Raw genomic sequence first — 25,211 nt, 5'->3', positions numbered from 1 at the left:
ATGTTAAATCAATGTTCACTGCAGCACTATTCACAATGGCCAAGATGTGGAAACCAAAATGTCCATCAACAGAAGAATGGATAAACCAAATGTGTTACATACACACCATAGTCTATTACCCGTCCATAAAGAAAAACGAAGTCCTTATGCATGCCACAACGTGGAGGAACCTTGACAGTAAATCAGGTGCAGAAGGACAAATACTGTATGATCTCACTTACGTGAAATAAGCACATATATAGAGACCAAAGCTTATTAGTGGTTACCAGGGGTGGGAGGGAGAGGGAAAGAGGGAGTTTTTGCTTAGGGGGCATTGAGTTCATTTTAATGGTGGTAGAAACATTTGGAAAAAGATAGCTATAATGGCTGCACAAAATGAGGAATGTAATCAAAGTCGCTGAATTCTACATATAGAAATTGTTGAGTCGGCAAATGGTTTGTTGTGTAGGCTTTCACCACAGTAAAAATAAATACATAAAACTAGAAGGAAAAACATCTGGGAGGTGAGATTGTAGGTTTTATTTATTTATTTTCACATTTCCCTTTTATGTTTTTGGATGTTTCTCAGATTTTCTATATGAAGTCTATCTTTTGTCATCAGGGGAAAGACAAGCTATTTAAACCAACAGAAGATAGCTTGTGGTCTAGTCAGGCCAGTTTTATCACAATTCCAGAGCAAGCACTCAGTGTCTGTTCCTGTCAACTTCATGCCTGTCAACTTCATGCCTTTTGTCTTACGTGAATGCCTTCCTTTCTCACTTCGTCTCTAAAAAGCAGTCCTTCAGGGCTCAGCTCAAGGTCTGTTTCCTTCTGTGGTACTCCTGTCCTTACTGATCTCCCTGGTATCCCAAGCTTTACACTTAGCTGGGTATGCTGAGCTACATTTATTCTCGTTAATTAAATCTTTTCTGATTGCTGGTGCGTATGAGTGTGTGTGTGTGTGTGTGTGTGTGTGTCTGAGAAAGAAAGATAATGTATATTATGTGTTTGGTCTGTGTGAATTTTTCCTCCTCAGAAGATATGTCTTAACATGCTTCCCAAAGTCTCTAACAGACCAGATGACAGTGAGTACTCAATAAATACTTGTAGATAGTACCATGTTGAAGCTACTAGATCTTGAAATTGGAGTCTGAAAACTTAAACGGTACTTCTTCCATTATGCCATGCTCTGTGATAATACTTTAGTTTTCATTTATTAAGCATTTACTTACTACCTGCCAGTCACTTGCTATTCATTTTCTGTTTTCCCAGTAGGAACTGCTTTCATGTTCATCTTAAGATTGAGGAAACTGAAACTTAGACAGGTTATATAACTTACTTAAAGTGACAGGCCTCGAAGTAGCAAGGCCTGGGTTAAAACAGAGCAGGTGCCCAGAGCCCAAGCTCCTTACCAGTAGGCCGTCTGGCTTCATCGGGATACACAATGAAGGAAACACGATTTCCTTTGACTTCTATGCCCCAAATGCGCTTTTGGTCTGACTGCATGCTTTCAGTCAAGTTATTTAACCTCACCAAATCTCAGTTTCCTCGTTTGTAAAATGGAGACAATAATACCTAAGAGGGCAATTGTAAATGTTAAGATGTAAATGTTTTTACTGTATGCTGTCAAGTTAATTTTCCACTCATAGTGACCTCATATGACAGAGTAGAGCTGCACCATATAGTTTTCTAGGCTGCAGTCATTACTGGAGCAGATTGCTAGGTCTTTCTCCCATGGAGTGGCTGGTAGGTTCGAACTGCCGACCTTCCTGGTAGCAACAGAGTGTTTAACCATTGCACAACCAGGGCTCCTTAAAATACGGATAGTGCCTCACATAGTTCCTAGATATTACGGGCACTCAGTAAATGGCAGTTGCTGTTATTAGATATTCTGTCTTCTTGGTATGGGAGCCCTGGTGGCTTGGTGGTTAAACTCTCAGCTGCTAACTGAAAGATTGGTGGTTTGAACCCACCAACCACTGTGCAGGAGAAAAGACCTGGTGATCTGCTTGCATGAAAATTACAGCCTTGAAAACCCTATGGGGCAGTTCTACTCTGTCCTGTAGGGTTGCTGTGGGTTGGAATGGACTTGAGGCCAATGGGTAGTACTTTCTTGATAGTTACTGTTTACACTGGGCTGTGGCAGCACCATCTCATTTCTTCCTACACAGCAAGTGGCCTTGGCCAGACCTCCATCTCCAAATCTGGGTGTCACAACTCTGAGGTGTTGAAGGTACTATTAAAATGCCTGGACCAAGAAAAAACAAATAAGCATTCCTGAACCATGTTAACCAGCAGAGCTTGGATTTCCTTGTCTGAATGCATGATGGGAAGAGGGTTGTGTTACAGGAGTAGCTGTTTTTGTTTGTCATACAGGCCCGCTAATCTAAACATCTCTCACCCCTCAGGAATTATTTTAGGACCAGGAAGCAGCACGCTGTTTATTGAAAGAGTCACAGAAAAGGATGAAGGCGTCTATCACTGCAAAGCCACCAACCAGAAGGGTTCCGTGGAAAGTTCAGCATACCTCACTGTTCAAGGTAAACAGTTGCTTTGAGAAAGCAACCAGAAACTGCTCAGACATCTATTTCCCTGTTTGTTTAATTTTCCACCTCCCAGTCTGCTGCCTATCGCTCCAGTCTGTTCCTTTCCTTCGCCTCCCTCTTCCCTCTCCCTGGCCCCATTGAGGAGGGACTGTCTGGTTCTGTCTGGCAAGGCTGACAGTGAGGAGCCAGGATCCCCAGGTGGTGGCACCCCCTGAGAATGACTGGAGAGGGGCCACACCTATGAGAAAGAGGTTCAAGGAGGAGGGAGATGGGTGAAGGTAAGGGAAAAAAACCCATGCTTGAACTTGTTTGTTCCCTTTCCTGTTCCAATTCCCAGGAGTTGGACATATGCTGCTCTTCAGAACGTTTTCCTAAGCTGGTTTTTAATATGAAGTAGGCTGCAAAATATTAGAGAAGCAATACACAATGAACAGACCACAGTGAAGAGAAATACTCCGCACGCTTCTTCTTCTCTGAGTCCCAGAGGGTTTGTTGAGCAGCAAAATACAAAGAAGCCCTCTCTGACTCTGGGTTATTGCCATGTGGCTTCCATTTAGAAAATAGCCTAGACCTCAATTTTAATTCTCCAAGGCCAAGAACCACCCAAAACATAAAGTTTACAGCATTATAAAATATCACATTGGCACCTCTTAGATGTAAACATCTATGGCATGCTGAGGTTTTCCGAGAAACGATGGAACCTCTTAAGTAGCCTTTTTCCAAATGCTCACTAGTCAACATCAGAATATGCGTGTGTTTGCCGGGGAGGAGCTGGGGAAAGGGCACTACCCTTCAGTTCTTTTGCCCTGGAAACTTACATGGCTTAAGGACTGTAACTCTGAGAAAGAACTCAGCCTCCTCCAATACGGAACATCAGCCTCATGCTTTTACAAGGACGAAAATCTGAAACTGCCCAACCACAAATCCGTACTTTCAGAAGCAGTGGGAGGGGGTAAACCCTTTGCTGTTGAGTTGATTCTGACTCATAGTGACTCTCTAAAATAAAGTAGAACTGCCCCATAGGGTTTCCAAAGCTGTAAACTTCACAGAAGCAGATTGCCACATCTTTCTCCTTCAGAGTGGCTGGTAGGTTCAAATCACCTTTTGTTTAGCAGCTGAGTGCTTAACCACAGTGCCACCAGGTCTCCTTAGTGGGAGAGGACAGCATTCTCAAAATGCTTTTAGTAATGGTCCTGTTTGTATCCCAAGTCATCCATGTTTTAAAATATTCTTTCAACACTGCTGCTGAACAGTTTATTAAGTGTGCATCTCTGTTTAACATTTCTTTCCTCAAACAGTTAGTAAACAGTCTTTTAACAAAGACTCCAGATGTGGCCCTCAGGGAGTGGCTGCCTCAGGTCAAGGAGGACCTAGATCTGATAGAGGCGTGGCAGCAGCGAGCAAGGGGATCTGCAGTCCAGAAGGGGGTTCCCCTCATATCCTCACAGCCTTATTATTAACCCCAGAGAGGGCTGAAATGACCAGCCTACACCCAGGTAAAGGAGCTGTGGTAGAGCAGCGGTTAAGTGCGCAGTTGTTAACCAAAATGTGGGCAGTTTGAACCCACCAGCCTCTCTGAGGGAGAAAGATGTAGCAATCTGCGTCTGTAGAGATTACAGCCTTGGAAATCCCATGGGACAGTTCTACTCCATCCTATAAGGTCACTATGAGTTGGAATCAACTCAACGGCAATGTTTGTTTGTTTTTTATAACCATGTAATTGCAGACCTGGGATGAAAACTGGGCTCACGCCCGCCGCTCCCCCACCCCCACCTCCCATCAAATGGCAGCCTTCCTGGCCATGTGTCTGTCCCCATCTTCACTAGTAAGAATATGGGTCAGCAGTGGCTGGGGGACCTGAGTGCTCGGGAGAAGCCCTTGCCTATGGTGTTGTTCTTATGTTCTTCACAGTCCTGGGCAAGTAAATAAGTTGCTGAGTTAATAACCAGTCAAACATGGCTCTCTCTCTTTGTCCTAAACAGTCTATCAATGTATTTCTTTATTCTGACATTAAATGGTGATCTTCTAATGAGGCAAAGCCAATAAACATTTACCAAGTGCTCTGGGATGTAACAATGAGTAATCAGCAGTGATCAGTATTTCATTAAAGGTACATTGTACACGCTGTGGGAGCACAGAGGAAAAAATGATGCGTGACAAGAGCTCAGGTATAGAGAAATGACACAAGAAGAAAGTGAGTTTCACGGGATGCACAGTGTTGCCCAACTGGAGAACAAGTTGAGAAGGAAGGCTGTCCAGACAAAGGGGAAAAGGTGTGTGAGGGCAAAGAGGCTAGGAGAAGCACAGCGCTTTCAGGAAACTACAAGTAGTTCAGTGCAGCTGGAGTATTGGAGGCCCGTAAGTCGGGGAGAAGAGATGAAGCTGGAGAAGGAGCCAGGAGCCTCATGTCCCCAGATGAGAATAGTAGGCAACTGGAAGCCACTGAAGCATTTTAAGCAAGGAAATAACATGAAGGTAGTAAGACACGTGGTACAATGATTAAGCGCTCGGCTGCTAACGAAAAGGTTGGTAGTTCAAATCCACCCAGCTGCTCCACAGGAGAAAGGACCTGGCAATCTCCTCCCATAGAGATTATAGCCTAGGAAACCCTATGGGGAAGTTCTACTCTGTCATATGGGGTGACTGAGTTGGAATCCACTCGACAGCACCCAACACCAACAATGAGAGATATGGAAGTTAGGCCATGATCCCTAACGTTGGTGTGCTTTGGGAACCTAGTTGGAAGATTGAGGTGTACATGAAACAATGAGAACCAGTTCCACAAACATTTTGTGCTTTTCCTAAGTGTCAAATAGAAGCATTCATTTATGTAGAAGACCACACAGTGCTATGACTGAGGCAAAAATGGACATGGAGTATGACTTGATCTCTAAAGCAGGACTTATAGGATGTTAGGTCAGCCAAGTGACGGGGACAGGACAGTCTACATTAATATCCCCCTTGGCAATAACCAAGTCTAACTCGTTCTAAATTGTTCCTACTGGGTAGTCCATTAAACTTTCTGATGAATTGGTCCTTCTGACTCAAGGCCTCTTTTTCCTCATGTGGCATAAACCTTCAATATTACTTAGAGAAATGTTCTAATGTAGAAGGTGGCTGCAGACACTTTGCAGCTATGGCTCTTTATTTTTACCTATTACGGCCCCTAGCAGCCATGCTTTTGAGTTCTTGTGCCTGCTCATTGTAGCTTTTCCACTTTTCCCTTGCTCTCTTTCATATATATATATATATGTATTTTTTTATGCTCTCAGAATGACAGCTGGACCCAACCTTTCTGCTTTAAAATTGTGGTTAGCAGAAAAAACAGTCTGACCTGCCAGAATCAAACCACATCTGAAATATTGTGCTCACTGATAAGAGAAGAGTAAATAAATCCCCAGGATAATGATAGAATAAACACTGCTAGGAAGTGAGGGTGTTTAGTCAAAAGAGAGACAACTTGGAGTGACAGGATTGTTTTCCTGAACCAACTAAGAAGGAGGCATTTAACTCGTTTTTTGATACGTCAGAAAAGATAACAGGAAAGGAAGATTGTGGTGAGGTTTCAGGAAAGCAGGTGTCAGCTCCATTGAAGAATATAATTTTGCATCAAGAGAATTTCTGAAAGTTGGTGTTGTGTGGATCTTGGGAAAGCCTGCATGCTTGGGTTAGATGCAGCGTCTTGAATTTACATACTTTGGGCTCATTGAATAAAAATGTGATCCCTGGATGCTGCTCAGAACAGTTGCCTGCAGGCACGCCCAGTAGTTTTATAGCTGAAGTTGGGTTCTTGCTCTCGTGTCTAAACCATCTCTCTTATCACTGCAGTGGCTGGTTTCCCATTCTATGCCTATGGATACGTCGCACTGACTGATCTTGTCAAGATGAGTTTAGGAAATGAAACCAGGCAATCAAGTTGTGTCTGTGGCTATGTTTAACAGATTTGAAAAGAGGTTCATGAATTAGCCAGGAAGGAAGCTGTCTGCTCTTTTTATTTCCTTTGAAAAAGAACTCTTATACTCATAGATAAAACAATGTGTTATTTTTGTATCTGAAAAGGATGAATGGACTGTGGAGTCAAAGGAGCTTCTTTAAATAATCACAGGTCTTGTTTGGTTTGGACCCGGCGCATCAGTCCACGTGGCACTCTGGAGGGGAAAGTCTAATATTAAAAACAACAACAACAACAACACAACTGTTACCAACCAAAATTAAGTTTGGAAAATAACATAGCACTTGCTGGGCAGAACTCAGTGGGGCTGTTGCAATGTAATTGTGCCACATCTGTCATCTAAGAACTTATGTAAGCTATACTTTATCGTCATTATTGCAAATAATGGAGCCCTCAAGGTGCGGTGGTTAAGCACTCGGCTGCTAACCAAAAGGTTGGCAGTTCAAATCCACCAGCCACTCCAAAGGAGGAAGATGTGGACGTCTGCTTCTGTAAAGATCACGGCCTTGGAAACCCTATGGGGCACTTCTACTCTGTCCTGTATATAAGGTCGCTGCTGTGAGTCGGGATCGACTTGACGGCAAAGGGTTTTATTGCAAATAATAACCACAATATATACAAACACATTCTGCTAACACAAATTTAGGCTTTACTATAACTCAGTCAATTTATAATTAGTTATTTCACAGGAGAAAAACACCTGGAAAAAAAATGTGTCATTTTAAACATTTTTTGAGAAGGGTGATGGATACAAACATCTCAGGAGGCTCAGTAGGGCAGCCGAGGGTCATGCGGCCGCAATACTTTGGATGGCATTTTCGGTGTGAATGGCAAGTGTTGAGCCTCAATAATTGTATATTTTAACACTATTTGAGGAAAGGACTCATATGGTAGGAAGTATATTCTGTTTCCTCTAATAGAATTCCAAGACTCGAGGATAGGAAAAGTTCAAACAAAATTGTCTTGGGTGTTCAGCCACCCCTTTTTATTGCCCTTGTCCAACCTTTGTTTCTCTTTTCTGACCCTCTTCTGGTCCCTGGTTGTCCTCCACTCCTGAATCCTGCCCCCAGATTCACTCCTGTGGCTGTTCTCGCATGGAGGACGGATGTGATAAATTAATTCACATGAATATATCAAGGACTGATGATGCACCTCCCGTAAGTGCGGGCAATTTAGAAGGGAGTCCCAAGGAGAGAAGGGTGCTCACAACAGGGACGTGAACTCGCTGTTCATGAATTTCACGCAGGAGGGCTGGAGGAGAGGCATATGCGTGCCTTTTCCCTTCGAATCTAACCAAGGATATAAGGTTAGCCTTGGTGGAGAATTCAGATAATGGCGATGGAATTCAACTAGGGGGATTTGGGATCTTTGAAGATAGTTCTTGGGGTAAAATAAGTCACACTCAAAAAATATTCATCTTAATTCCTTCCGTGGAAATTAGGCTGTCATAAAAGTGCATAAGGAATTAAAGAAGTGGATGTTAGCTTGCTTCTGTGGAGACCTTGGCCGTGTGATTATAATAGCTTATGTTTGGTGAACAGGCAGCGCACGCTGTAAACATGTTATGTGCATTATCCTAGTTAACTTGTGCAATGAGAAGGTATGGTTACTTACAATTGAGAACCCTCTTCATCATCATGCTCTGCTGCAGGCAAGTTGAGAGGCAGTAGGGCAGGATGGTTAATCATGGTTTCACTTCTCCGATGCACCAATTGCTAGCTGGAGCCAGATGCTGGTATTCAAGTCCCAGCTCCACCGCTCATTAGCTGTGTAATCTTGACTATGTTACTTGCTTTCCTGGTGCTTCCGTTTTCCCATGTTAATAATGAAGTATTAATAATGTTAATATGATGTTAATAATGGTATACCAACCTTGCTAAAATAAAAATGTGTGACAGAACTGATGTTCTGACAGAATGGCAGTTTTAAGTATCTTTGCCTAAAATTACTTTTGAAAAATGTACTTCAACAACAACAAAATACTTCAAATTTAATTTGAATATGGTATTTTCATACATCACCATCCTTAAAAGTAGTTCCAAGTAGGTGTTCGTAGACTTCTAAAAAGCTTCTGAAGTAGTAACGAAGGTCTACAGGCCCATTTTAATATTTCAGTAAGCCTTAGAGAAGTCACATAATAAGATTAACTGGATTACTGGTTACTGGGTTTTGGCTAGGAGATGGCACTGCTTGCTTTATTAGCTCATGTTGATTAGGAACCCTGACAGTCAAGTGTAGGCATATGTGTTTAATTTTACTTTATTTTCATCCATATGTAAGTATTTACTGAGACCTTTTCTGGGCCAGTGATGGAAACACAAAATGAACAAGAAACACACCCTTCTGTTCAGGTCTTCAGAGTTTAGTGGGAACTAAATCCACATAAACAGACAGTTGTCTCAAATTATGACAGATCACATGCAAAAGAATGAAGCTGGACCCACACCTCACACCATAAACAAACATTAAGTCAAAATGGATCAATGACCTCAATGTAGGAACTAAAACATAAAACTCTTAGAAGAAAATATAGGGGTAATTCTTTGGGACCTTGCTTTCCACACCGAATCCTTAGATACTACACCAAAAACATGAGCAACAAAAGAATAGATAAACTGAATTCCATCGAACTAAAAAACTTGGTGTTAAAGGACTTTATCAAGAAAGTGAAGAGACAACCTATGGAATAGGACAAAATATTTGGTAACTATATATATCTGATGGGGATCCCTGGTGGTGCAGTGGGTTAAAGCACTCAGCTACTAACCTAAAGGTTGACAGATCAAACCAACCAGCCTCTCAATGGGAGAAAGATATGACAGTCTGCTTCTGTAAAGATTTACAGCCTTGTAACCCCATGAGGTCAGTTCTACTCTGTCCCATAGGGCCACTGTGAGTCAGAATCAATTCGACAGCAAATGGAATTTTTTTTTTATGTATATATCTGATAACGGCTTAATATCCATAATATATAAAGAACTCCTACAACTCAACCACGACAACAATAAAAGGCAAACAACCCAATTTAAAAAATGGACATTTCCCCAGAGATATACAAATGGCCACTAAGCATATGAAAAGATGCTCAATGTCATTAGTCATTGGGGAAGTACGAATCAAAACCATAGTGAAATACCACTTCACACCTGCTAGGATGGCTATTAGCAGAAAATATTAAGTGTTGTGGAGAAATTGGAACCTTCATCCATTGCTTTTGGGGATGCAAAATGGTACAGCTGCTGTGAAAAAAGTGCCACACATCAGAGTTGGTGAGATGCTGCCAGACCCAGAGAAAGCTATTGTAGTCATCAGAAAGGCCCAGGGCCAGGGCCAGACTACAGATCTCCAGATACTATAGACAAGGCACGCCATCCTTTAGCACCTCAGTCCACCACCTGGATGCACCTGCCTTTCCATCCTAACGGGGATGGTATGAAGCCTGGAAGGGGAATCAACATGGAACGCTGTGTGCAACTGGGTCAGCACTTTGTAACAAAGGTATAATTACTGGGAACTCTAAACCTGACACATACTTGTCAGGATCCCATTTAAATACCACCTCTGACCATGCCCTGATGGTGGGACTTTCCCATGTATCACACGAACTCAGATCCTGAGATCCAGCACTAACTCCTAGTTAGTCCTCCTGCTCCCTCTCCCTGGCCATGTGCAGCTGGGCTGTTTCATGAAATGAGGTCATCAGCTGTCACCAGCAAGTTGAAGCTGGCTCTAATCAGGCCAGGGTGTGGATGCCTGACCTCTGAGAAAATACCCAAGGGCTGTCTAAGAAGAGATGCTGCTGACTTCAGTCACTCTACCCAGCTGAAGCTTGTCCTAATGGTTGCTTTTCAAATAGTGATAGAGATTGAGGTGTCAACTGAGATGGAGAGAGAAGGAACTGGACTGCAGGTCTAACTGCCTGCATGAACTACTGCCTCCTTAGCCATGAGACTAGAAAAAATTGATGGTGCCTGGCTACCATTACTGAACATTTTGATCACGGAATCAATAGATGAATCCTGATCAAAAGGGAAAAAAAATCAACTTCTTACAGAATCCAGACTTATTGGACCCATTGAGACGACAAGAGCCTTGTGCTCTTTTAAAGAATAATCTACATGAGATCAAATTGTCTAAAGCACAGATGAGAAGTTTAGGGGGTAGTGAGTCTAAGTCAGTGGTGGGGAAACAATATCGTAGAGGCAGGGAGAATGGTGATGCAACGTGCAGAATGTAACCAATCTTGTTGAATTGTACATGTAGAAACCAATGAATGGGTGCATGTTCTGCTGTGTATATTCTCACCAAAATTATAATTCGAAAAATTTTAATGAGATAGATGGAGCATAGCTAGCACATTGTGCACTCTAAAATTCCATTTTTAGTTTTCAGTGAGCTGTAGAATAGCAGAATATTAAGTACCTCTTTCCCTCCTTGTAAATTTCATCTTGAAGATGTTTTTTAAACGTGTGTTTTGATTCCTTAAGTGTGTAAGTTTTTGCACACAAACACATTGGGTTCTACTGAAAGGAATGTTGCCTGAGTAAGGCCTGTGGAATTAGACTTTGGGGGTCAGCTTCCTGCCCGTGGAATGCAGTGGGAAAGTTCCCACAATCAGAGGGGGCCTCTCTCAGGGCTTTCCGTGAGGGAAGCATCTGCAGAGGTTTTATGCAGACAGTGTCGTGTCTCAAGATACTATCAGCATCTCCAATCGTCAAAAGCCACTGTGCCCTTCAACAAGTCCCAATCAAATTCCACAAAGCATATTTGCAGCATAAGCAAGTATGTGTGTGTGTGTGTGTACAGCAAGGCAGCATTAGACCTCACAGTGTGGAGGAGAAAATCCAAACTCCAAGTATTAAGCTTACAGTATTTCCATCACAACAAGGTTTACCGAAAGTAAAGGCCATCATACTTTGAAACGTCTTCAATGAAGTTGTTTTTAATCAATCTCATGAGGTTCCAGGAATCTCCACCATAATCTGACAGAGCAGCAAATGAAGACGAATCCATCCATTCACCCATTCAACAACTATTTTAAGGATGTCTATGATGTGCCAGGCACTCTCTGAACAGTGGAGATGTAACAGTGAACAAGAGAAACAACATCCAACATTCTGCTGCTTCACAGAGCTTTGAACGTATGCCTCAGTTCAGATTTCAATACCTAATCAAGGCTTAATATCCAGAATATATAAAGAATTCTTACAGCTCAACAAAAACAAGACAAACAACCCAATTAAAAAATGGGCATGTCACCGAAGAAGATATACAAATGGCCAATAAGCATATGAAAAGATGCTCAATGTCAATAGTCATTGAGGAAACGCAAATCAAAACCATAGTGAGATACCACTTCACACCTGTGAAGCTCCAGACCATGTCCATTTCACTTACCACTGTCTACCAGCACCAACAGAGATTGGAACATAGTTGGTGTTCCATATGCTTATTAAATCAATACATAATGAAGAGGGATTTGACCCTGTACTCTCTGAAAACCCCATGAAACCTTTGGAGACAGGTCAAGCAAAACTTAATCTATTCATTCCTTCCCCCAATCTGATGAGTGGGCATATAAAGATGAATATGATGTGGCTCCGCCCTCAGGAAGCTCAGTCTAATAGAGAATTAGGAAAAGCCATAGCATGGAGGCATAGAAAAATTGGTAGATTAAGTAACTACAAGTATTTTGGTATGACTGGAGGAAGTACAACCCCAGTGGCATGGTGGTTAAGCATTTGACTGCAAACCAAAAAAGTTGACAGTTCAGATCCACCAGTTCCCCCATGGAAACCCTCTGGGCCAATTCTACTCTTTCCTATAGGGCCACTATGAGTTGGAATCGACTCAACAGCAATGGTATGGGAGCAAATGGGGGGACAGCTGGAAACTTAGCTGCAGAGGGAGTAAGGTTAGGCACAAAGGACTGGGTTTTTATCCTGAGAGTGATGGGCAGCGGGGGAGGGGGGGTGGAGGTGGACAATGGTACAATGTAGGCAGAGGAGTGATACAATTCAATTTGTGATTTGGCAAGATGACTCTGGCAGTAGTGTGGAGAAGAGGTTGGAGAGAGCCAAGACTAGTTAGGAACAGCCTCCTAACCAGGTGAGAACTGATGAGACCTTCACCATGGCAGTGACACACGGGTAGGAGAGGAGGTGACAATTTCATGAGCCATTTGGAAGTAGAATGTGCAGGACCCTGTGAGGGACTGTATGAGGAGAAAATGTTAGTTTCCCCTCTGAGCTAAAGGATACTTGGTGACAGGGACTGTGGCCTACAGGAAGTGATTGATAAGTACTTGGTGGATGAATGGAGAAGGGAGAAGGGTGAGGAAGCACATCCTTTGAAGCTTAATGGTTAAGTATGTTGAGTCAACTTAAAAAGAAAACAAACAACAACAAAAAACTCGTTGCCGTCCGGTCAATTCTCACAGCCACCGCGTGTGTTATACAGTAGAACTGCACCATAGGGTTTTCTTGTCTGTAATCTTTACAGAAGCAGGTTGTCTGGCCTTTCCTCCACAGCACTGCTGGATGGGTTTGAACCACCAGTGTTTAGGTTAGCAGCTGATCGCAAACCACTTGTGCCACCCAGGGACCCCATTACCTGGGTTAAAATCACAGGCAGACTGTCAGACTGGGAGGAAGAGGCCTCATCTCTAGACCATGCCTCAATTTCCTCATTTGTGAAAAAGGCACCAGCTCCAGGGGAAGGCTTTCTCTCTGTCAGCTCTTGGGGAAGGTCTTTGTCATCAATCTTCCCTGGGTCTAGGAGCTTCTCAGCACAGGGACACCAAGTCCAAAAGACACATTCCCTTCCTGGCTCTTCTAGCTTGCTAGTTATGAGGTCCCTATCTCTCTGCTTGCTTCTCTCTCCTTTTAATCTCTTGTAAGATGAAAGGTGATGCAGGCCACACCCTAGGGAAACTCCCCTTTCATCAGATCAGGAATGTGACCTGAGTAAGGGTGTTGCATCCCACCCTAATCCTCTTTAATATAACCTAATCTTGCCTTATTAACCACAGGCAGAGATTAGGATTTACAACACATAGGAAAATCACATCAGGTCACAAAATGGAGGACAACCACACAGTACTGGGAATCATGGCCTAGCCAAATTAATACATATTGTGGGGGGTCACAATTCAGTCCATGACAGATGGCAAGTGTGCTCCTCAAGAGTGGGAACATTCTCTTATTCATCTTCCTATCTCCTCCAGCCTCTAACCTTGCCTGTAATAGGGACTCAATACACCTTTATTGAATTGAAACAAAGAGCCCACAAGATGAAGCCCTCCTCCATGAAATTGGGACATTGAAGCCACCTACTTCCTGGATGGGTTTGAGGCTTAGCACCTAACGAGTGCTCAGCAAATCACATTATCACTCGTAGAAGGTTTCACTTGCTCTTGGCGCAACATAATACTAAGCCTTCTGTCTCCTTTTTATGAAGTTAAAGAATAAGGGCATGACTTTAAAATTCTTGGAAAATTGCCCCTTTGGAGCCAGTAAGTAGGAAACCACTGTTCTGGCCCACTGCGGAATTCCTTTACAAATCCCAGAGAGTTTTCTCTCGGGAGGAATCACTTGAACGCTTTGGGTCTTCTCTTTTTGCTCTTGGAGGAACAGTGTTAAGTTTTTGATCTCAGGGATTCTGGGAAATGAGGGGACAGGCTCCAGTTCTATCAATTCCCTTCTCGTCCCCGTACCAGCTCCCAGCTCAAGAGGTTGGAAATAGAGCCCCTGACCAGGGAGCAGGAGGCAGGCAGTTTGGATTAGTCGTTCCAAAAAGAGTGAAGCAGGCAGTTTTGAAAGTCCTTGAGTTGTATTTTTATTTTTAAAATCTACTTTGAAGAATTTTACGAGTCCCAAAGGAGTCCTTTTGTGTCTTTTTGTTTTTTTTTTTCTTTAGAATTTCCTCTAAGACCCATTAGGAAGACCTTAGGCCAGATTTAGCCCTTTAATGGGCTTTTGTTTCTGCCTTAATTTTTTCCCATTTTAAATTTCTTCTCTGATTTTTAATTAGCTACCTCTGGGATCGCAAAGTTTGCAGACTCGACAGCAAGTGTTTCTGGAAACTCTTTTAATTTGTATGTGAGTTTATGATGATAACACCATGTAATGATGGGTGTGTGTGCCTGCCTGACTCAGAACGTCAGAGAAGGCTTGTCCCATAGGGTGAATTCTTGTGCCAGCGACTGAGTTTGCCATGGATGAACCATTTAGGGGCACTGGATCTCTTTTAGAAAGCCACAGCCATCCTCAGTTGGAGAGTTTCTTTTTAACATCCTCTTGGTGCTTTTCTTTCTCCAGGAACCTCGGACAAGTCTAATCTGGAGCTGATCACTCTGACATGTACCTGTGTGGCAGCAACCCTCTTCTGGCTCCTGTTAACTCTCTTTATCCGAAAGCTGAAAAGGGTAAGAACATACCAGATTAACGTCTATGCTCCTTTTTACATGGTTTTCTAAAATGCTTCATCTGATGCCTAGGACACGCGCTATACAAACACTAGACTCTCTTTGTCCTTCCTCTCTCATTCTTACCTCTGAACTGGGAAACACTGAAAATGAGCCTTTAAAATGTCTCTCCACCACAGTGTGGAGTGTTCAATAGACATTTAGAACAATGAACAGATGAGTATATCTCAGACAGAGGAGACATTTTTGATATAAAAAAGACATACAGGAAAACCTATGAAAGCCAGAGCCTGTGTAAGTTAGAAACGTATCAGAGAAGGAAAATGAAAATATTTCCCACTGAAACAAGCAATAGAAAAGTGGTAAGGCTGCATCCTGTCAAACGCGAAAAACTTTTGAGATCTGGAAAAACAAGGCAGTCCTGTCGAGTACCGGCTCTCAGAAGTTTCACTGTAATAAAAACCAAAAAACCAAACCAGTTGCTGTCTAGTCGATTCCAACTCGGAGCGACTGTACAGGACGGAGTAGAACCGCCACAGAGTTTCCAAGGAGCGCCCGGTGGATTTGAACTGCCGACTTTTGGTTAGCAGCTGCAGCGCGTAACCACTACGCCACCAGGGTTTCCTTCACTGTGATAGTCTTTAAATTAAATTCAGTGTGGGGCCTGCGAAGTCTCCATCTTCTTATAACCTCACTATCCTCTAAGAAACTAAAAGGAAAAAGCTTTGTCTCTCATAACATCATGGAAACACAAAGAAATGCAGAGCTGTTCCAGACTCATCTTCCTAGCTCTTCCAGCCGCTCGCCTTGCCTGTGGTAGGGACTCAATACACCTTTATTGAATTGAAACAAAGAGCCCGCAAGATCAAGTCCTCACCCATGAAATGGAGATATTGAAGCCGCATACTTCCTAGGTGGGTGTGAGTACTTAGCAGGTAACAATCCCATCACCACTTCTAAGGCTTATACTAAGCCTTCTGGGTAAATGAACAGGTAAATTATATTTTGCTGTTCCATACTACGTTCCATGATAAGTTTCAGTTCTTCAGAGTGTGAGGTGCAGATTGGAACTCAGGACATCAGGTTTCTGTAATTCAGCCTGCAGCACAACTTGCTTCTCTGAAAGTCAGTGGTAAACGAGCTAATATTCCTTCCCCTTCCTTCCTTCATTAATTCATTCATCCTCAGGTATTTGCCGAGTGCCTAGGCTCTGTTGGAGGCTCTCTGGTGACAGCAGAGGACAAACCCTAGAGTGTGCAGTGACACAGATAAATGTAAAACAGCAACTCCGAGTTAGTCGCCTAAAAAATGTGCGAGAGGGATGGCCTGGCGAAGAAGAGAGGGAGAAAGGTTGTAGGCAAAGGGAACAGTGTGTGTAAGGCTGAGGGAGGGAAGGGGAGCACAGTGAGGCGAGAGACAAACAGAACATCAATATGGCAACAGAGAACAGGGGAACAAGGTATGAGGTGCAACCACCAAGAGAAGGAGCAGCCTGACCAGGCAGGGCCTTGTAGGAATTTAGTCTTCATTCTATAAGCCTTTGGAGGAGGAGGCAGTTAAGCAAAAGTGGGGAATGGTATGTGTGAGAGAATCATTTGTGTCTGGAAAGATTATTTTAGCTGCTGTGAGGACAGTGGCTCAGAGGGGTCAAGAGTGACTATTGGGGTGCCAGGTAGGTTTGATAGCAGCCCAAAGAAGAAATGGTGGTAGCTTAGACTAAATGACTAGCCCATTAACCAAACCCATTGCCAATTCTGACCCATAGAGACCTATAGGACGGAGCAGAACTGCCCCATAGGGTTTCCAAGGCTGTAATCTTTACAGAAGTAAACTGCTACATCTTTCTCCAGCATAGTGACTGCCGACCTTACCGTCAGCAGCTGAAAGCTTAACCACTGTGGCAGCAGGGTTAATGATTAAATGACTAAAGTCAACAGATATTTTGGAGATAATGTCAACAGGACTTGAGAAATGTCAAGGAGGTCTCCTCGATTTCTAGAGATTAGCTCTATTTATGTGCTAACATGGTACTGTGGGAAGCTCTTTATGTAGTATATCAGTTAATCCTTCCCAAAACCCAAAGAGGTAGAAGAGCAGTTGCTGCCAAGTTAATTGTGACTCATGGTGATCCCGTGTGTATGTGTCGAAGGAGAGCTGTGCTCCATAGGGTTCTCAGTGGCTGATCTTTTGGAAGTAGATCGTTAAACCTTTTTTCCGAGGCACCTAGGGATAGACTTGAACTGCAGACCTTTCAGTTAGCAGCAGAGCATGTGAACCATTTGCATTACCCACCGACTCTGGGTAGATTCTCTTCTTATTCCCATTTTATAGAGGGAAACGGAGGCTCAGAGAGGCAAAGTAACTTCCCAAAGCCACAGAACTAGGTAGAGATAGAGTTGATTTTTGAACCCAGGCTGACTTCCCTGAGACTTGACATTCAAAACCAATAAGGGGCACTTTGTAGTGTTGGCATAAGAGGCAAGGCTAGCAGTCATCATATCATCCATGGTAAATGTATAACATCAGGCTTTTGCATCTGGAGTGACTTGTTTGGAGGCATGATACTTAAGGCCATGGCTGTAGAAAGAAACAAAGGTCAAACAAACAAGAGCATTTTAAAGGGGAGATCATCATATAGGGAATGATATCTAGGACACACAAAACTTGCCAAATCTGTACGGGGGTATGCAAAGGCTATAGGAGTTCAAAGGAGGAGAGAAAGCTTCAGAGAAAGGATGCTTGAGACAGACTTTGAAGGCTGTGGTTGGGGAGAAGGAAGCAGAAAAGCACAGCCTCCCCACACCCCCCACCCTCAGCGTCCCACTCGCCATATTAGGAACTGGTCTGGTCATCTGGTATATAAGAATACCCCAAAACCAGAAAAACCAAACCACTGCCATCAAGTTGATTCTGACCCATAGCGACTCTCTAGGACAGAGTAGAACTGCCCCATAGGGTTTTCAAGGCTGTAATCTCTACAGAAGCAGACTGCCACAGCTTTCTCCTACGTAGCAGCTGGTGGGTTAACAGCCAAGTGCTTAAATCACTGCGCCACTAGGGCGCCTTTTGGAAATAAAATGGGAAAGCCAATTTGAGACTAAATTGACAGGGTCCTTTTCACTTGTAAAAATCTGTGAAATTTTGAGGTCGATAAGAAGAGCTGAAAGCAAGGGAGGAAGCAGAGCTAGAATGCCTATAAAATGTGACAAGGGATTGGTTATGGGAGGCAAGAGGATCCGGGCATTAAAAATCTATCCATGTAGTTTCTCTAAAAAAAAAAAGAGTGAAAATTCCTCATTGATAAAGACTACATTTCTGTTTTTATCCCCACTTTGCATAGGCCAGTGTTACAATCACAGCTAACATTTATTGATGCTTATGATATACCAGGCCCTGTTCTGACAGCTTTAAATGCATTATTTCGCTTGATATTCACAACAACCCTGTGAGATAAGGGCATTGTAAGGAAACTAGGTTTATAGTGTATAAACTAGGTTTAGAAGGCTTAAGTTAGTTGCCTAAGGTTACGCAGCTGGGCAGAGGCTGAGCTGTGACTCAAATCCAGTCATTCCACTAGAGCTCTCAAACACTTAGCTGCATAGCCTCCAGGCCAAGCATCTAGTACCTGCTCAGTGTTAGTGTCATTTGAAAGAATAAATATTTGTCGACTAAGATTCTACTATCATACTCTCCTCAAAGCCCTTACTTAAGGTTTCATGGGTGTTCACTGTCATTTGAGGTAAACCATAAAGTTCCAGAGGCACTACGGGAGGAGACGGTCTTCCGTTGGCTGCCCCACTGCTTCCACCAACACGGCCAAACTCCCACGTACCCAGCAGAAAACCAACGTGTCCCTTTGCTAGGCTTCGGCTCCCCTAGGCTCTTTTGAGGATTGGCGATTGTTTTGTGTGGCCGTTGGAAGAGTTTAGTCATAAAACGGACTTCAGTGCTTCTCTAATGAAAGCCCAGCACCCTGTTACAGGGATTCGCGTCCCTGTACAGCCTTACAGATTCACACGAGCATCTGACAGACTGGGATCTTCCAGTCTCACACCAATGCCAAACGTGGTTCGTGACTAATCTTCCGTACCTTTCCCTGTTTCCACCCTCTGTGGAGGCCAGGAAAACCTTTCTGCCTGGAGCTATTTGTCACACATTTTAGTGATAATTTTCGTGAGACTGGGAAGGATTGCAAGTGATGGATGAGGTGAGCTGTGACAGCCCAGAGCAGGCTGAGTAAGAGCCGAAGAATGTGGGTAGGTGTCAGATGGTGTCTATGGAAAGGTTGTCTTCTTTATGCGAACCCTGACCTTGCTTAGGGAAAGGCACTGCAAGGAAGAGTCCCAAAAGCCATTTAAATGAAGTTGTCAGACCTTCTAGGCAAGAGCTAACCCAATCCACTGTATATGGGCAAGCATGTTTCCTTTCTTTGCTGCCCAGGATTCTGCCCAAAGAAATGCAGTCATCAACTGAACGTTTAATTAACAGGAAATACACCCGTTGATATGAATCTAAGATGCTAAATGTATATCCAGTTGTCTGTGATCTGAAATAAAGGCTGTTTTCCGGACTTGACTTGTATTACAAGATAAAGCAAGCACTTCAAGGCAGATGCGTGCCTTACTCATTTGCTATTGCACCAGTGGCCAAACAAACTCAGAATGTGGCTGTGTGTGAGTCTTGAACCATATTTACCCCGTGGTCTTTGAAAGAACCAACTGCGATTTCTTACTAAAGATGATCTTATTCTCACCTTGCTGATGGGTTCTATCATCTTTTCACATAGCTGCAGCAACCAAGGGGCCCTGGTGGCACAATGGTTAAGAGCTCAGGTGCTAACCAAAAGGTCGGCAGTTCAAACCCACCAGCCGGTCCTTGGAAACGCTATGGAGCAGTGAGGTTGGGCCTACTGAATGACTTTAAACACTTAATACAAAATGTGCCTCACACTCTCCCCGGGACCCTGAGTCGACTCTGCCATGTCTGACCTCTCTTGTGAATGTGGAAAAGCTACAATCTCCGGCAGTGGGGGCCCATCTGTCATGCATATTCCTGCTTGTGCAGAATGGTCGTGAAAAGTTCTTTTCCGTCACTGTTTGGAATGATTTTTTAAAATGCTTTGGATTTTTTTAGACAAAGGCTATCATGTGATAATTGTTTAAGAATGAGCATGGATAAGGATGTCATTGAAGAATTTGTATTTTATCTGAGATAGGATGGTGGGGCTAGGACTAAAGAAATGTGGGAATACTATGGAGCTGTTTAATAGCAATTGCATGCTCAAGAGTGACACACATATGTGTATGTGGAGGGGTACTTTCTGTACATGACCATCCAGTTTCAACCAAATGACACAAAGCAGATGTTGCCAGTATTGTTTTAAATTGGATATCAGTGTTTTCACTGTTGGTGACTTTAAGATCTCTTTATTTTTTAGTCTTCTTCTGAAATAAAGACTGACTACTTATCCATTATAATGGATCCAGATGAAGTTCCCCTGGATGAACAGTGTGAACGGCTCCCTTATGACGCCAGCAAGTGGGAGTTCGCCCGAGAGAGACTTAAACTGGGTAATGTATTTGTTCAACAGATTCACAAGCCTATACTGAGCACCTACTATGTGCAAATCACTGAGCTTTGAGGGATGCTAAAGTAAACTAAATGTTAAACTAGTTTATGTGCTGGGCTACCAACCGAAAAGGTTAGCACCTACCAGTAGCTCCACAGAAGGAAATATCTGACAATGTGCTCCCATAAAGATTACAGCCTAGGAAGTCTGGGGTCTTAAACACTAGTAAGCAGCCATCTAAGATGCATCAATTGGTCTCAACCCACCTGGAGCAAAGGAGAGTGAAGAACACTAAAGACACAAGGTAATTATGAGCCCAAGAGGCAGAAAGAGCCACATAAAGCAGAGACTACATTAGCCTGAGACCAGAAGAACTAGATGGTGCCCGGCTACAACTGAAGATTGCCCTGACAGGGAACACAACAGAGAACCCCTGAGGGAGTGGGAGAGCAGTGAGGTGCAGACCCCAAATTCTTGTAAAAAGACCAGACTTAATGGTCAGACTGAGACTAGAAGGACCCCAGAGGTCATAGTCCCCAGACTTCTGTTAGCCCAAGACAGGGACCATTCCCAAAGCCAGCTCTTCAGACAGGGATTGGACTGGACAATGGGATAGAAGATGCTACTGGGGAAGAATGAGCTTCTTGGATCAAGTAGACACATGAGACTATGTTGGCATCTCCTGTCTGGAGGGGAGATGAGAGGGTGGAGGGGGTCAGAAGCTGGCTGAAGGGACACGAAAAGAGAGAGTTGAGGGAAGGAGTGTGCTGTCTCATTAGGGGGAGAGCAGTTAGGAGTATACAGCAAGGTTTTGTATGAGAGTCTGACTTGATTTATAACTTTCACTTAAAGCACAATAAAAATTTTTTTAAAAAGATTATAGCCTAGGAAACCCTAAGAGGCAGTTCTGCTCTGTCCTATAGGGTCTCTATGAGTCAGAAATAACTTGGAAGGCACACAATGAAAGCCAAGTAAACTAGATCGTGGGTTCAATCTCCTAGCTGCTCACAAACTAGCAAGGGAGGTGGACATGGAGGTAAATGTTTCTAATGGAATGCTGACACGACAGTACAAGAGGACAAGGGAGACCTGTTCATTCACTCAGCAGTTACGGGACACCTTCTCTGAGCAGACACCAGTGTAAGCCCTGGGAATACAAAGATGTTTGTGTCCCTTTTCTCAAAGGGCTTGGTCTGGTGAAAGAGACAGTAGATAAGGGAAGGGGAAGGAAAGGGATTAGTGCCAAAAGAAAAAAAAGGGAGGCTTATAAATCCAGGCTCTGTTCTAGAATGAAATCACCGAGGGGTTAGCTCTACAGAACATGTCTGTGACCCAGAATATGATTCAGGATGGTGGAAAAGTGAGATCATACATTTGATGAAAGAGTTAGTGCTATTCAAGGCTGTGGATCAAAAAATACCTCTGTAGAGTCTGGTTGCCTCCTCTGCCATGAGACCAGAAAAACTGGATGATGCCCAGCTACCATTACTGAATGTTTTGACTAAAGATTCTATAGGAGAATCCTGATCAAAAGGGGGGAAATAAGGAATAGACTTTCAAGTTTGCATCTCAATGGAATCCAGACTTTTTGGAACCATTGAGGCTAGATGAGCCCCTGAAACTACTGCCCTGAGATAATTTTTAAACTTTCAACCTTTAACCAAAACTATCTCATGAAGTCTTCTTTGAACCCAAAAAATAGCTTATCTTAATTAGTAATGTATATCTGCTTTGAGCATTGAGCTCTTCTAAAGAATTGACAACAGCTACTCCAAAGTTTGGATGGAAAGCTTAGGGGGCAGTGGGTTCAAGTTAATGGTGGTAGAATAATGTGGAAAAGCTTAGCGAGAATAGTTGCACAACTTGAAGAATGTAACCAACGTCACTGAATTGTACATGTACAAATTGTTGAAATGGTATGTCTTTGGCTGTGTATACTTTCACCAAAAAAAATAATGATAATAAACAAAAAGTCCCTTCTGTGCAAACACACAAATGACATACTCTGAGTTTCCCTGGGTGGGTGTTCAAATGCCCAGACAAAGAAGAAAATCCCAGGGGGCCTTTTAAGTTCCACTTTCGAAAATAAGGATTGTTGTTTTTTTCCAGGTAACATAGATGCTATAAACACCAGGCAAATGTGCTGTCCTTCAGGTTACCCCAGTTCCTCCAGCTCAGACGTCACAATGCAAATTTATCTCCAGCCCCTGGTGCTACAAAACAATTGGAGCCTCAATTACTCCTGCCCAAAATATTTGGACTGTGGCTTCTGAAAGTTTTCCACTCCTGAATGTGTATGCCAGAGTCATTAGTAGTCGGAACTAGGAAAACAGATTGTGCTGTCCGTACTCCTGGCATTGTTACCCCTGGTGTGAAAAGCCTGTGACACCAAATTCAATGTCATCCCCTCGTCCCCTGTCCCCTGTCTACCCACACGTGCACAAATTACATCGGGGTGGAGGGTGTTGAGAGCGCAAAGAGGGAAGACTGGCTTTTCTTGCTTCTCTCTCAGGTTTTGAAATGATTTGGCTTATATCGCTTCCTACATAAGAAAGAACTGGCCCCAAGAGTATGTTCTGTTTGGATTGTGGAAGAATATTGGAAATCGGTAAAAAGCCGGAGAGACTGGCAAAAGTCAGCACTGGCTGCTGACGGGGAAAAATCAACTAAATTTAGAGTAGTGAAGGGCAGGTAGCACACTGGATGAGTTCCTTCTGCAAGCCTAAATTGTATGGCAGCTCGCCCAGCCCCTCAGTGACCTTGGCAGGGAACGTAAGATCATTTTCCCACAACCGTGAGCCTTTCCCAGGCCACATTGCTTTCCAGAGCTATTAGTCACAATCAAACATGCTTCTCCCAGTATAGGACACATAAGCTTTCCATCCCATCTCCTCATTCCTTGCCCTAGTGTCACTATGATCCATATCACGTAGAGAGAGATTGCTAACCCTTACATTAGAACTTCCTTGGGGCTCCGTGAGGTTAGAGAATTCCATTTTGGGAGGTTCTCCTTGTTGAAAATCTTTCTTATCATTCTTTTCCTTCCCGGAGTTGCAGATGCTATGATTTGGCCCATGTCTACTTGAGGTCTTTGATGGGTGAGAGAAAGTACATCAAGTCTGCTAACTTTGTCTTTCAATTCAGGGTGTGGATGCAAGGGCTAAGACATGCTCTTCTAACATGGGAGCAAGGAGGCCCAAGAACTTCTGTTGCTGTTGTTTTTTAAAACCAGATAAGTGACGGAAAGTAATTTCAAATGATATCTGACAAGTGAAAGTAGCCAAGATTACGCATGGATCGGTGGGGAGAATGATGTAAGAATTACAGTGGGATTGTAAACATAGAGAAATACACAGACCAAGCTGCATTTGATTTCAGCAGTATCTACTTTCTTGGTTGCTATTAGCAGCCCTGAGGAAGGAAGTCAGAATTTATAGTGTCTGATAGATGAATACAGTTGGAGTGTGGGTCAAAGGTGTTGCTACCACTGAAATTCCTGAAACCCAGGAACAAAAGAAGCCTGTTTTGTTAGAGATTCTTCACGAACCCTGGGAGAGAATTACACTCCTATAAATTTATCATAGAAGATGGGGGAAGGTCTGACATTGCATCTCTCTATTGAAAAACATAATTTAAAGTCAGAATTACCTAATTTGGGAAACAATCAAGGGAGTCTAGAATTTGGCAAGTGGCTGGTACCTGGGCTGGTGCTGCCTCTTGGAAGAACAGCCATGCACTCCCCACAGAGTGTCCCAGGGACCCTGGCCAGTCAAGAACATTCTTGGAGGAGATTCCAATATCCTTGCATTGCATGACAATGACCTAACCCATTTCGGAGCTAGTAACTGGCATTAGAGGCAACACCAAAGAGGATTTTCAGGGAAAAGGAGAATCAGGCAAGGTCAGGTCCAGTGGTGACAGGGCTCCCCTAAAACTGGAATCGTGGGTCTGCTGAAGGATTCCAACAGCATCAGGTGATTAAAGAGCCCATAGTAGCTTACTGTGTTTTATGGGGCTGCATTAAGCTTCCAAGAGAGTAAGTGCAAAGACTGAAGGAAGCCAAGTAGGAGCAGTTTATTCACACTGATAGAAGCAAAGTCCCCCAAACACTTGTTAAAACAGAGTTTGTTGTGACGGCTAAGAAGGGAATGCATGCTGGGGGCTGATGTTTGGACCGGTAAAGGATCCTTCCCGCCCCAAGCAAGCAAGAGTCTTAGTAGGGTATGCAGAGGGGGCCCAAGATAGAGATTATTGTCATATTTCTCAGGCTCTGGACACTTTTGTACCAGATGGAAGAAGGCACTGTAGAAGAAAAACACTGTTCTTTTACCCTAAAAAAAAAAAAAAAGGCAAGGAATAAACCTCCAACCAAAATGCACCAGTTTTTACAAATCTGGAAACAGCACCATCCGGTGTATCCCATACCTGATTTCCACATGCAGCACTTTCAGTGTCCATCTGAGGCTTTCATTTAAGCCTAAGAGTCACTATTCTGGTCTATTTCTTGGACAATCTAACCTGAAGAAGAAAGCATGATCTGGGAGCAACAAGCTTTATTAGTCAGCAAAGGCATATGTTTGCCCAGAGAAGAAAACATGTCCTTTCCCAGTGTTCGCCTCTTAATGCAGAGTGTGCCCCTGTGAACCACATGCAAAGACACAGCAATAGAAAGACTACTATGATTATGTTGGTAATTTAACCATCCTCATGTTCGAACTCGATGCCTGGGGTGGTTGTTAG

The 25,211-nt window shown here is 43.3% G+C and overlaps 1 protein-coding gene across 2 annotated transcripts in view; it reads left to right on the top strand.

Annotated features, from left to right (window-relative positions):
* Nucleotides 1-25,211, top strand: part of FLT1 (fms related receptor tyrosine kinase 1) — a 203,428-nt gene that overhangs the window by 138,161 nt on the left and 40,056 nt on the right. For both annotated transcript variants that reach the window (XM_049867471.1, XM_049867470.1), the window contains exons 16-18: nt 2,388-2,519; nt 14,796-14,902; nt 20,340-20,472. In XM_049867471.1, coding sequence (XP_049723428.1) covers nt 2,388-2,519; nt 14,796-14,902; nt 20,340-20,472 — 372 coding nt within the window. The remainder of the gene's footprint in view (nt 1-2,387; nt 2,520-14,795; nt 14,903-20,339; nt 20,473-25,211) is intronic.

Source organism: Elephas maximus, chromosome 23 (genome assembly GCF_024166365.1).
Source record: "Elephas maximus indicus isolate mEleMax1 chromosome 23, mEleMax1 primary haplotype, whole genome shotgun sequence".
In the NCBI taxonomy this organism is placed as follows: Eukaryota; Metazoa; Chordata; class Mammalia; order Proboscidea; family Elephantidae; genus Elephas; species Elephas maximus.
The sequence above is the reverse complement of the archived record's forward strand: the minus strand, read 5'-3'. Positions and strand labels throughout refer to the sequence as shown.